At 46.2% G+C, this 14383-nt stretch overlaps 1 protein-coding gene across 5 annotated transcripts in view; it reads right to left on the reverse strand.

Annotated features, from left to right (window-relative positions):
- PIP5K1A (phosphatidylinositol-4-phosphate 5-kinase type 1 alpha) overlaps positions 1-2186 on the reverse strand; it is a 57281-nt gene extending 55095 nt beyond the window's left edge. For all 5 annotated transcript variants that reach the window (XM_068252487.1, XM_068252486.1, XM_068252489.1 and 2 more), the window contains exon 1: positions 1015-2186. In XM_068252487.1, the coding sequence (XP_068108588.1) occupies positions 1015-1057 (43 nt within the window). In that variant the 5' untranslated portion in view covers positions 1058-2186. The remainder of the gene's footprint in view (positions 1-1014) is intronic.
- Between the last annotated feature and the right edge of the window lie 12197 nt (positions 2187-14383).

The following is a 14383-nucleotide window of genomic DNA, read 5'->3' on the forward strand; positions in this document are numbered from 1 at the left end:
TAACTGCAACATGATCAACCCCCCCCCCCCCCATAACTCAGTTGCAGAAGCAGACAGAATAGTCTGTGGAGAGGAAAATACTTTCCTCCACAAAAGTAAAACATAATGACATGAATTCACAGATAGAGTTTTCAGCCCTAGTCTAGTTCAGGGGACCCAGTAGGAAACATCATAAGGAAATCTGATTGGGTGAACAGCACGCTCTCAAACTCCTAGGTTTCAGATAGGTTGTCGTAAACTTCGCCCACACTATTCAACCAATCACAACGCTTAGTGCTGTAGAGGGTGCTGTAATTGGAGAACTGTTTTCTTGCTGGGTCCCCCAGACTAGCGTAGAGGTTTCTCTTTAAATGGAAGCCCCTCCACAACAATGCTTGTTTTTTACTACAAAACTAGAACCTGAAAAACTAAAGCTCCACCAAAACCCCATACGTCTTGTTTACTAATGCTGAGCAAAGCAGAGCAGCAGCCTTGAGCAATTCCCTGGTTACAGGTGATTCCAGAAATACTCCATCCTAGTGCGGTATGCCGTGACCTGTAGTTCTTTAGTAATTAGTGAACCCATTATTGCCTAATGCAAGCGAGTCTTACCAGGAGACATGCTTACCCAATGACAGGTGAGCCCAAGAATAACCACTGCCCTGTTGGAACTTGCAGTTACCAAGTGATAGGTGGTTCTAATGCTAATCTAGGAGTTGTAGTTCACCAGCGTCAGGTGACCACAGTGCTGCTTTGTCAGTCTGGTCCGTCTGTCTGCTGGCTAGTCACCACATTCCAGGTGACTGCATAATATATAATTAGCACGGATTAGTATAGGGAGATCCGAGCGTGACGCTGATCATGTCAGTCCAAGGAGTAAACAAACTAAATAGAGGCCCTATGTGTCTTCCTTATTGAGAGTCTCACTGATTAAAAGAGACCTCTCTTTTTGCCTTGATGAAACTTCAGCAAGGGTGGGGAGTAAATGACACAATGAACTGTGAATACCCAATTAGGGGAAGTGTGTTCTATTACCTGGACTTGAGCCCCCCATGGATTCAGAGGCAGCAGATGCCATGCTGGCAGTGTCACTCTCTGCGAAGACTGGCCGACGAGTAGCGCTAAATTCCAAGTCTCATGAAGTGGTTAGCACTGTCCTGCTTGGATGGCTGGTCCAGTTATGATGGTGTGTTGATATTCTCTGTGTACAAGATTGCTGGTATGACAGAACCTTCTTAGGAGTACAATAAAAGTGCTAGGATGGGAGTGTTGGGGTTCTCTTCCAGGTAGGATGAGGGTGTCGGTGTCCTGTTCGGATTAAAAGGGTGCTGGTGCAGGGATGTTTGGGGTTCTTTCCTAGATATACCGGGTGCGTTAAAATCTTGTTTACAATATCCCCCTAGAGGTATATTGGAGATGATAGTAATAAGGTCTTTTTCAGGTGAATGGGGGTGTTGGTGCCGATGGAGTCCTTTTCCAGGTGTATTGGTGATGTCGGTACTGAGGTGCTCTTTTAGCTATATTGGGGGAGTGGATGGTATTGAGATCCTCTTCTGGATATATTGGGGGATGTTGGTGCTGAAGTCCTCTATCAGGTAACCTGGGAGTGACAGAACTAATGTGATGAGGTCCACTTCAGAGAATATTGTGGGGTGTCAGTATTGTTGGTTTCCAGTTATTTTAGGGGGTGTCGGTATCCTCTTCCAGATGTGAGAGCGCTTTGATCCTTTCTGTCACTGTGGATTGGAGGTGGGGTAAGTTACTTTATAGTGTTCCCCCAATCCTCACATCTGTGGAACTCTATAGCCCCTGTTGTGGTGCCCACAACAGCAAAGGGACTCCTTGGTCACCCACAGTGAATGGGGGTTTTGGGGGTTCTCGTTGTGGTTGGAGAGCTCTGGGGCCCCTATAAGTCTCCTCTAGGAGCCCCAATATGGCTTTCAGTCAATGGAGCCTCTGGCCCCCGGAGTAGGGAGGGGGTCACTCTGGCTCCAGGGCCTCGGCGGGTCTTCACGGAAGGCTTCTATGGGATGTCACTAGGGGGAGTGCTGCGGGAGCCCCACGAGGTGGGGAAAGGATGCTCTGGGTTGACTCCTCCGGATCCCTCAAACCGTTTGCTCGTTGCCGCCGCAGTGAATACTGGGAGATATCCCTGGCTCCGGCTCGGTCGCGGCCTTAGGAAACGGCGCATGCGCATTGAGCTCTTTCTGAAGGGGGCGGAGAAAGTATGACGCGAAGTGGCGTCCACAGAGGACACGCCCAACATGTACCGTCAGCACGCTCCAAGCACATGACGCGGAAGCCGCTGGTGCCTCCTGCACGTGGAGAATGTGGAGACTCGCCTTCTACCTGGCAGGACGGGCAAAGGAATGTCCCTACAATTTGTTGTTACTCAGACTTGTAGTAATAAGCTGTAGGCTGAGGTCATTCATGTTCTTGTTTTATACTGCAGAATTTCAGCAGTGAGGGCTCATTCACACTGTAGGCGTTTTCGGGTTGTTTTTTTTTACACGCGGGCGAGATTTGAAATCGCTCACCAAACGCTTGTGCAATGATGAATGTCTATGAGACGGTTCATATCACGGATCGTGCGCTGTCCGTTTAGTACAGCGGTGCGTGGACCAATTTTGAGGCGATTCCAAATCAATGGACAGTATAGGAGAAATACAAAACGCTCACAAAATCGATTTGTGTTTGCTTTCCCATTTTATAAGAATAAATACATTGTATTTACTATTTTCTGGGTCAGAGTGAATTACAAAACCGCTCGGAAAAAAACACTTAGAAAACCGCTAAGCAAAAAAATAATTCGCCCACCCAAGTGCCGGGAATCGGGGGAAAAAAAAGACGCCTAAAAAACAGCCCAACGCAGACGGACACGCGAGCGGAACGCAATGTGAACAAGGCCTGAAAGTTTGCACACACGTCAAAACGAATGATGAACAATGGGAACCCAAGTCGTGAGTGACACATTGTTAGTGCGCATACACATAGCTTCATACCCTCCTAGCGATGCAGGAAGATGGATCCAGCGACGTCTCCCTGACGACGAGTGGTCCCCAATCCATCTTCCAGTTGGCAGGTATGCATGACGTCACAAGACGTTACACGACGGGGCAAACGATACTTCAATCGATCTCGGTACTTTGCGCGGGAGTTGTTGGGGATCTTATTGATTCAATCTGCCGTGATGGTCGTTATTGCCACGCGATGCTAAGCAACATTCGCGTGATCGTGCACCTGTACCCATGTCGCGAAAAAAAATTGCTGGTCGTCAGGAAAATCAGTGGAAAATTGCAAGGTGGGTATGGGCCTTAAACTTTGCACAGTTGGTCACTGGGTGAATGGGATTAATGAAAAAAGTGGGCAGAGCCTACAAAAGCCAAAATTCACCTATTGATTTTCAAGGGGAATATTTCATTGCTGCCCTTCTTGCACTGTTAATGGCAGGGCTGTAGAGTCGGTACAAAAATCTTCTGACTTCAACTCTGACTCCTCAGTTTATGAAATATCAATTTCCGGGCACCCAAAATGACTCCGACTCCTTAGTCTAATACTTACCAGGTCTGTGGATTTTGTACAAAATCATCCGACTCCTCAGTATATGAAATCACCGACTCCAACTCTGGGTACCCTAAATTGCTCCAACTCCGACTCCACAGCCCTGGTTAATGGTACAAGCCTCAAACCTGGTACAGTTGGTCATTGGGGTTCAAATTCAGAAAAGGGAGTGAAGCCACACACAGCCAATCAGATTTGTTTCATTTCAGTGCAAATTATTGATGCCAAAGACCGCAAAGCTAATAAACGGTAACTGAGTAAAAAAAGCGGGCCATCAGCTAGTACATTTAATAAAGCTTGAAGCAATTTTTGGACTAATTTACTATGTGATTTTTTGAATATGCTTATCCGAAAATGTTTATCATACAGGCAACCCCAAGATACCCTCCAAAGTAAATTGTTCCAGATTTGTGGTATGAAAATTATTTATTATTCTAGGAGCAGGAATATTTCGGAGCTGCCAGGAATTCTTAGGCTGAAGCCCCTCCTCTTTATTGTATATTGAAGAATCTGTGCTTTTCTTCTTCTATCCAGAATTTTCCCACCTCGAATTTCTCAATCGTGTAAGTCAGGATAGACAGGAGGAGAAGTAGGTTCAGCGTAACATCTAGGCAGGGAAACTGAAATAAATGTATTTTTTTTTTATGCAAAATTTTATTGAATTTTTAGTAAACATAAATAGTACAAAACAAACAAATAGACCTAGCAGCCCACCAAACTCCCAATCGCCCCCCACCCCCCTAAAGGTTCAGTGCGTCCAACAAACAGCTAATCAGAAATGAACGAGCATATTCAAATAGAAAGTAATGAGAACAACCTCTATAAGGCCTCTTGCACACTGCAAGCAATTCAGATTCAGATTCCGCTTTTTAATCTGTTTTTACTTCCGATTCAGATTTGCAGTTTGCTCCTTGCACACTGCAAATCTGAATCGGAGGTAAAAACTGATTAAAAAGCGGAATCTGAATCTGAGTTGCTTGCAGTGTGCAAGAGGCCTAAGGTAGTTCCAAACCACTATGTGTATCAACATAGTCGATCCATTGTTGCCTTGTCAATCGAAATTTATCTAAACCACCACGCTTAATATAGGTTAATTTATACCATACCATTGCTTTATTTAACGTTTTAGACCAAGGGTCCCCAAACTTTTTCGGTCAAGGGCCGGGTCAACATACTTCAGACTGCTGGGGGGCCGGAGTATACCTAAAATGATGTAGAAAAAATTACATTGTACCTAGGTATTGTAGAAAGCTCCTATTAACATGTTTAGCCCTAATGTCTCCCATTTAACCAGATCATTTTAACATGCAGATAGTATGCCCCCCAACTAATCAAGTGCAGATATTGTGACCCTAACATAGCAAGTCATATGTGAGCCATAATCTCACCAAATGGCCTGCAAAAGCCTGCAGCGCAATCCAAAGAAGTCTTTGCGGGCCAGACAAAGAAGCATACCCAGGTGACCTGCTGCCCAAGTGGACAACAGTGAATCATTGGAAGCCAGTGAATGACTTCTTTCTGGCTTCCATGTGAAAGGGTGGCGTCAGCACTGCTATTCTATATGTGGGATGCCAATTTTTAAAGATGCAGTGGTCTGCATCTATAAGTAATACATTTTGAGTGTGGGGGGCCGGTAAAAAAGCTTCAGGGGGCCGCATTCGGCCCGTGGGCCTTAGTTTGAGGATCACTATTTTAGACCATGAGGAAATTGAGGGCAAAGTTTCATTACCCCATCTACTAAAAATTTTCGGTCTCCCATAAAAGCACATAATCTGGACCAAATTGATACGATGATAGGAGAGGGTGGAATCGGTGTACAAACCAACTAAAAGAGAAAATACATTTCTTAAAACGTGAGACATGATGTACAGGATGGATACAGAGGGGGACATTTATCATGAGTGCCTGAGACAAAATATTGATAGGTTTTTAGAAATCCGTGAAAAACTGTAAAATGTAAAATATGTGCAAACATATACAAATAAGACGTACATTTTTTCCAGAGTAAAATGATCCTTAAATTACTTTTCTCATATAATGCTGTCGCTAACAGTAGTTAGTAGAAATTTGACAGAAGTGACAGGTTTTGGACTGGTCCTTCTCTTCATAGGGGATTCTTAGCAAGGCTTTTATTCTTTATAAAGATATTCCTGAAAAAAGGATTTAAACAATGATGCTGACCAGCTTCCCTGCTCCTTACACAGTTTTTTTGGCAGTTGGACAAAGCAACTGCCATTCACTAAGTGCTTTTAAAAATAAATATATCCCTGAGAATCCCCTATAAAGAGATGAACTAGTCCAAAACCTGTCACTTCTGTCAGATTTTTACTACCTACTGTAAGTGACAGCAACATAGGAGAAAAGTAATTTATTGCTCATTTTACTCTGGAAAAAGGTACTTATTTGTATATGTTTGCACATATTTTAAATTTTACAGTTTTTTGATGTAGTGCCCCTTAAATAGTGCAGATTCCTTCTTAAACTGTTAGGAATAGGAGGAGTTAGGAATGTCTCTCAGACAGTGCAGTGTGTGAGGGAAATTACTGTTGCTGAGGTAACCAATACATCTGTTGTATTGCATTAATGTCCAGCACTGGAAGGGTAAAGCATAGAACAGCTTCACAGGACAAAAGGCAGCAGGGGGGGGGGGGGCACTTCACAAATCATGTCTAGCTTGCACTGCTGCTCTATCTGTAGAACTGCTAATAAGCACTTCTTTATCTGCAGCAGGTTAGGGATGGATTTGCACTTTTCTTAACTGTAGTGCAGCTCTAGAAATCCACGCTAAGCTGCCGCTATTACGTAGGATTTGAGAAGTTTCTTATTATCATACAGAACAGTTTCCCTGCTGGTTAGAACTGTTTAGGAAGAAAAAACTGTCAGTAATGCTTTGATAAATCTGGCCCACTGAATCAGGAAGTTTGAGCTGAAAAGCCATTTAATTTTTTTGTGATAGGAAAGACCCCAACCCACTTATAACCAAATTTCTTTGAAGGACATAGAAGCCCAAGATTATTCGTATGTCCATGTTGAAAAATCTAGATTTTGTCACCTTTTTTTTGTTGATTTCTAATTTGGGCTTAGCTTGTGACACATGGGTCCATATACAATTCACTTTCTCTTCTGAGTTTTCTCCCAGGACCTAGGTGATATTTTCACACCTTGTGATAAAATGCCTTTTAAACCACCAGCAAGCCATAAAACACCTAAAATACTACTTTTTTTTGCCAACATTTAGGTACCTTTTCAGCTGTAAAATGATTAAAAGTTATTTTATATGGATACGGGCATATTATTATTTTATTGCATATGGGCCTTTTGAAATGGTTCATAACTGTCCATAAGAAAGTTAATCCTGGACTCTACATTGGGCATTGCAGGTCCTTGATTTAAACCAAACCTGAACTGAAAATATACTAATTAAATAATTAATTGTACAGCATGTGTAGTACTAATGGTAAATAGAACATTAGCAACAAAGAACTGAGTCTCATATTTTTTTCTCTATTTAAAGGACAACTGTAACCTTATGAAAAAAAAAGTTGTATACTCACCTAAGAGGAAGGAAAGCTCTGGATCCCTTAGCGCCTTCCTGTTCCTCTCTATATCCCCCCATTCCAGTCTCTGACTTTAATGTGGAAGAGGTCTTCGGGTCTCCTTGGAAGTCCACTGAAGTACTCAGGCCTCCAAGTACTTCCGAAGATGAGCGGCTCTGTACTGCACACACACAAGCATGGACTCATGTGTGTGCAATACGGAGCTTCTCATCTTAGATAGTCCTCGGAGACCCAAATACTTCCGAGGAGCTCTGAAGACGCTACCGGTGGGAGATATGAACAGGGGGCCAACAGTAGAACGAGGGGATACAGAGAGGAATGGGAATGATTTAAGAGATCAAGAGCCTTCCCTTCTCTTCGGTGAGTAGCTAACTTTTTTTGTTTTATAGGGTTACAGTTGTCCTTTAAGGGCTGACTTTCTGACAATTCCAAACAGCAGCCATGATGGTGTGATGTGAAATCTACTTAATTAAGCCGCAAAACAGAAACTTACAGACCTGTTTTGTTATTAGCAGTGTTTCTTAAAGGGACTCCGAGCTCAGCAAAAAAAGTAAAATTGTACTCACCAGGGTCTTTCTCCAGCCCAGTGCTGGTCGGGAGGTCCCACGCCGGCGTCCTGGCTCCTCTCCTTCACCCCGCTCCGGTATGGCTGACAGGCCGCAGCCCGGGCGACACTCGGTGGAGTGTCGGGCTGCAGCTTCCGCGTATGACGCGGATTACGTCACACGCCGGCCGCCTCGCGTCATCACGGCGGCCGGCGTGAAAGTACTGCGCATGCGCGATTAAAGCGCGCATGCGCAGTACTTTCACGCCGGCCGCCGTGATGACGCGAGGCGGCCGGCGTGTGACGTAATCCGCGTCATACGCGGAAGCTGCAGCCCGACACTCCACCGAGTGTCGCCCGGGCTGCGGCCTGTCAGCCATACCGGAGCGGGGTGAAGGAGAGGAGCCAGGATGCCGGCGTGGGACCTCCCGACCAGCACTGGGCTGGAGAAAGACCCTGGTGAGTACAACTTTACTTTTTTTGCTGAGCTCGGAGTCCCTTTAAGCTAAATACAATTTTTTTTACTTCTGTTTACTTTTCAGGAGAGCTTGGGCTGAATAGGACTGCTGTGCCACTGCCTCCTTTGCATAGATAAGAGCATTACTTTTTAGAAAGGAACCTCAGACAAATTATTAGTAGAACTTATATAATGTGTACTCATGTTAATCTCATTATGTAACGTCCGTTCAGGTATGCTTTACGTTAGGTAAGACTAAAGAATGTAATCCAGAACTGGCACTGAAAGGAGTTTAGTTAGTGGAGGAGTGAATGGAATTGTTGTGTGCCAACTCAATAGTGGGTAATAGGAAAGCCCAATTATCCAGAGAAACAACAGGAGCACTGTTCCAGGGTCTGGCTCATGTTTTTTTCGGTTTGGCCATTGAATTGTGGGTGGAAGCCTGAAGATAAGATATTATTATTATCATTATTTAGTATTTATATAGCGCCAACATCTTCCGCAGCGCTGCATATTGTCTTGTCCAGACCCGGATTTACCTCCCAGGAGCCTATAGGCACAGATGTCCTGGCACCTTAAAGAAAACCTGAACTGAAAATGAAAAGTCAAAATAACCATAAACAAGTCATACTTACCTTCCATGTAGTCTACTCCTCAGTGTCTTTCTCCTGTCCCGCGTCCTGTTTGTTCACTGTGATCAAGGGAATTCTCTGTCCTCCATTTTGAAAATGGCCATTACCCATAACCGCTTTCTGGTCAGCACACAGTTAAACTGTAACATCGCCCACTTGAGCCATAGGGAAACATGGACATTACCAGGTACAACAATTTTCCTCTCAGCTATAACTGACAGCAACTGATATTTTACTGACAGCAACTGATATATTTCAGATCTGACAAAATGTTGTCAGAACTGGAAGGAATCACTGTAAGAAGAAAATGGTGAGCTTCTGAGAGGAACTGATGACAAGGTAACTATGTAATGTTCATTTGAAGTTACCTCATGTGTTTATTTTAAATATTTTTACTCAGTACAGGTTCTCTTTAAGGCCCATACACACGGGCTACAACTGTTGCTGGAAACACATGGCGCGCGCATGTTGTGGCAACAGGTCCTCCATGTGTATGAGGCGCGCGCAAGCAACTGTTGCTAATCAGAGCTGTCTCCAGGCGATTGACTTGTTCAATCCCCGGCAACAGCTGTTGCAGCAACCGTCCCTAGTCTCAAGTCGGTGCAGTCGTGTGTATGCTAGTCTCTAGCAACTCTTGTGAGTCCGACAGTTCATTGAACCTGCGACAGAAGTTGCTGAGCAACAGTTTCCGCTATGTTGCAGTCAGGTTGTTGCCACGTGTATACAATTGTTGCTTGTATACAACTGTCGTTGCTGGAGACTTTCAACGGTTGCTTGTCTCCATGCAACTGCAGACATCCATGCCTCATGTGTATGTAGCTTTAGACTTAGCCCTCCATGAACCCACACCAAACTGCACCCCAAGTGTGCTGGCTGGCCCAGTTGTCACTTCTCCCTTACTTTCGTTGCCAGTCATAGTTAGCTACAGGTGCCCCTTAGTATTAGGTAGCCAGAACTATCCTCAATATTAAATAGCTAGAGGCGCCCCCAAGTCAAGTATTAGGTAGCTAGAGATGCCACTGACTGAAGGGAGATCTCGTCAGAGGAATGCTGAGAGCAGGGCAAGTAATCTCTCATCAGGACTCTGCATAGGGAAGGAGGGAGGTACTTGGGGAGGGGAGTGAGCTGCCTTTCCATCATCAGGCGCCTGTAGGCACGTGCCTACAGTGCCTTATGGTAAATCCGGCCTTGGTCTTGTCGCTTAAATTGTACCTGAGACAAAAGACATCTCAGGTTTTATACTTTCCTGTGGCTTCCTCCAGCCCCCTTGAGGCTACTTAGTCCCTCTCCGTCTCCCTGGGCCACTCCTGTCCCCCTGCTGGACGGGCCGATACGCTCCTGGCTACAGGAGCGCGGAGGGGACCCGTGCACAGCTGCGACAAAACGTGACTCTGCCAGAGTACCGGGCCAACCAGCGGGGGACAGGTGCAGCCCAGGGAGATTGCGAGGGACTGAGCAGCCTCAAGGGGGCTGGAGGAAGCCCCAGGTTAGTATAAATTCTGATACATCTTTTGTCTCACGTTCTCTTCAGCTGTCCCTCAGAGGGTCTCACAATGTAATCCCTACCATAGTCATATGTCTATGTATGTAGTGTATGCATCGTGGTCTAGGGCCAATTTACGGGAAGCCAATTAAGTTTTCTGTATGTTTTTGGGATGCGGGAGGAAACCAGAGTGCCTTGAAGAATCCCACACAGATACGGAGAGAACATACAAACTCCATGCAGATAGTGCCCTGGCTGGGATTCGAACCAGGGACCCAGCGCTGCAAGTCGAGAATTCTAACCACTATGCCACTGTGCTGCTCAAGGGATATGCATATTCAGGTTTCTTTTGCTGAGTTCCACTATCAGAATCTTGATGTGGATTCATTGTACTTGTCAACCACAAACTACATCTGTGAAGCTGAACTGCTTCTTTTAGAAACTCTAGCTCCTGCCAATGGGGTACCCTTCATGGTAGGTAAGTGCACCATTTTAGTTAGGTGATATAACACCGCAAGGACCGAGTTGAATTTTTCCAAGGGAGAAGATCCATGACAAAGTCTAAAGAATTATATGTATGTATGTAAGGAGTGGGAAGCAGAGTTAATAAGTCAAGCAAGAATTTGTACTTAAAACAGTAAGGAGTCATTGGGCAAGGCTCCCTAATAATCCTGGCTGCCCATGGTGCACTTTTTGAGTGCTGAAACGATTGGAGTCCGTCAGGACGAAAGCGCAATATAAGTATTATGTCTTGTCTGGTTACAATGTATAATCACCTCGGTTGTATGCAGTCTGTGAGGGTGTCCATACCTGATGAATGTAGGACCCTAACAGGTAAAGTTAGTACCCACTGCCCAGGCATCCGCCAGGTATGCGCACCTTCACAGACTGTATACAGCCTATTTCTATTATTATTTATTGTATTTATAAAGCGCCAACATATTACGCAGCGCTGGACATTAGTTTAGGTTACAGAAAATATTTAGGGGTGACATACAGCAATATGACAATACAGGAATACAAGAAAAACCAGATCACGCTGCCCGAAGGCTTACAATCTAGAGGGAGAGGTAGGGACACGAAAGGTAGGGGACCAGAGTTCAGCTGTGGGTTTAGAGCAATTGTGAGGGGTGGTAGGCCAGAGTGAAAAGGTGAGTTTTGAGGGCCTTCTTGAAGGTGTTGAAGGAGGGGGCTGCCCTAATGGGTGGAGGTAGGGAGTTCCATAGTGTTGGAGCGACTCTTGAGAAGTCCTGGAGGCGTGCATGGGACTGGATGATGCGGGGGATGGTCAGGCGAAGTTCATTGGAGGAGCGGAGTGAGCGGCTTGGTGTGTATCTCTGAGTAAGATCAGAAATGTAGGTTGGACAGGTTTTGTGGACGGATTTGTAGGTCAGACACAATATTTTGAATCTGATTCTGGACTGGATAGGAAGCCAGTGGAGGGATTCACAGAGGGGAGCCGCCCTGGTGGAGCGATGGGAGGAGTGGATAATTCTGGCTGCCGCATTCATGAAGGACTGCAGTGGGGCTATTCGGGTCATAGGTAGACCAGACAGAAGGGCATTGCAGTAGTCAAGACGGGAAATTATGAGAGCATGGATGAGGAGTTTGGTGGTGGCAGAGGTCAGGAAAGGGTGAATCTTACAGATGTTACGAAGGTGGAAGTTGCAGGACTTTGTAAGGTTTTGGATGTGAGGAGTGAAGGAGAGTGCGGAGTCCAGGGTGACACCCAGACAGCGGGCTTGAGAGGTAGGGCGAATGGTAGTGTGGTTAACAGTGATCTGCACATCTGGGAGGTCCAGGGATGACCGGGGTGGGAAGATCATAAATTCCGTTTTGTCTAGATTTAGTTTCAGGAACCTAGCGGACATCCAGGAGGAGATGGCAGATAGGCAGGAGGAGACCTTGTCCGTGGTAGTGGTGGATATGTCAGGGGTGCGGAGGTAGATTTGGGTGTCATCTGAATACAGATGATTGTTAAAACCCATGGAGGAGATAACCTTGCCAATGGAGGATGTGTATAGGGAGAACAGTAGGGGGCCAAGGACCGAGCCTTGAGGGACTCCCACTGAGAGGTGGTTGGGGATGGACGAGGACTCATTGAAGGAGGTCATGAAGGAGCAGTTGGAGAGGTAGGATGAAAGCCAGGTCAGGGCGAGATTGTGAATGCCCATGGACTGGAGGAGTAGGGGATGATCTACTGTATCAAAAGCTGTTGAAAGGTCAAGGAGGAGGGGAATGGAGTATTTACCTTCAGCTTTAGCTAAGGCAAGGTCATTGACCACTTTGGTGAGAGCAGTTTCGGTTGAGTCTGCAAGCCGAAATCCAGATTGCAGTGGGTCTACTAGTGAGTTGGGCATTGAGGTACTGGGTCAGGCGTTTGTGAACCAGACGCTCAAGGAGTTTTGAGGCAAGGGGAAGGAGTAAGATAGGGCGGTAGTTGGAGGGTAGCGAGGGGTCGAGGGAGGGTTTCTTGAGCAGGGACAGTACTGTGGCCTGCTTGAAGACTGAGGGGAAGGTGCCTGTGGATAGGGAGAGGTAAACAGGGTAGTGAGGACTGGGGCCAAATCCATGAAGTGAGGCTAAAGTAGATCAGAAGGGATAGGGTCAAGGGGGGAGGTAGTGGTATGGGAAGTCTGTAGTAGGTGGTTGACTTCCTCAATGGTAGTAGGAGTGAAGGAGGTGAGGGGAGGATAGGGTGGAGGAGGAGTTGGTTGTGAGCGGGTGGGAGGTGAAAATTGAAGATTGGATATTTCCTGACGGATGGAGACTATTTTGTTGGTGAAGTGGGTGGCTAAATCTGTGGCAGAGAGGGATGAAACGGAAGGTGGGGGGTGGGTTTAAGCAGGGAGTTGAAGGTGCCAAAAAGACACCGGGGATTGGAAGCTTGTGCTCCGATGAGCTTGGTAAAGTATTCCTGCTTCGCATGAGCAAGGGCAGTGTGGAACTGCAGCAGGTTAGTCTTGTACTGTAGGAAATCCTGGTTTAGTCGAGTTTCCCTCCATTTTCATTCAGTGGCACGTGTTTCCTTCTGGAGGTTGTGAGTATGGGTAGTGCGCCACGGCTGGGGGTTAGGGGGTCGGTTGAGGCGGAATATGGGTGGAGCAGCTTTCTCTAGGGCTGATGAGAGAGTTTGGTGATACTGAGCTGCAGCAAGATTAGGACAGGTTAGGGTGGGGAGAGTGGAGGAGAGGGCATGGAGGGAGTCAGCAAGGACGTTAGGGTTGAACTTGCGTAGATCTCGCTGCCATCGACCAGGTGGGTGGGCGGGTAGTTTTGAGGTGCGTTCCGTGAGGAGGTTGAAGGTGAGAAGGTAATGGTCTGAGGGTATGGTCTTTATGGTATGGTATGGTCTGTGTATGTACCAATAAATGCTGAAGCAGTGCCAGATGCCTTATGCACTTGCCATTACACTACAACCTTGTCCTGAGCAGGCAGAGACAGTGGATATAGACACCTATTAGGGAACAGAGTAGGCCTGAACGATTTTAGGAAAAAATTGAATTGAGCGATTTCTGTCTGAAATTGCAATTTCCATTCACGATTTCCTTCAAATCAAGCTTTGTTCCCCTTCTGTACCTGTTTGTTCCCCCTCTGTCCCTGTATCTTTGTGCCCCCTTTGCCTCTTTATGCCTCCTCTGGGTCTCTCTCTTGCCCCCTTTGTGTCTCTGTGCCGTCTCTGTGCCTCCTCTGTCCCCCAAGCTGCATCAGTTCTGGACATAGCTTCCAGCACGAGTCCAGCAATGCCCGTCTATCCACATTGCCTCCTGCAGGCTCTAATGCACGGAATACTTCCTGTATGTCACATGACAGAGTTTTGCCAAGCACAAGAGCCGGCTGACGGCGATAGAGGATGGACAGCATTGGACTCATGCTAAAGGTATGTCCAACGCTGTGGGCCACATGTGCCGGGACTTTGGGGAAATTTGAAGCTGCTTCTTCAAACTTCCCTGTGTGGAAATTACGTGATCGCGATAATTGCTGCTTTGACGATTCCGAAATTGTGATCTTGGTGATCGCGATTTTGGTTTAAATTCGATTTATCTTTCAGGCCTAGAACCGAGTTTTGTAGTGCCGGCATTTTTCATTTTTATTGATCTGTACAGAGTTGGTAAGCCCCAGGGTTGGTTATGAGTGACCTAAAATGAGCACAGGCCACCAAGGCCCGGG

The sequence above is a fragment of the Hyperolius riggenbachi genome, chromosome 9 (genome assembly GCF_040937935.1).
Source record: "Hyperolius riggenbachi isolate aHypRig1 chromosome 9, aHypRig1.pri, whole genome shotgun sequence".
Taxonomy (NCBI): Eukaryota; Metazoa; Chordata; class Amphibia; order Anura; family Hyperoliidae; genus Hyperolius; species Hyperolius riggenbachi.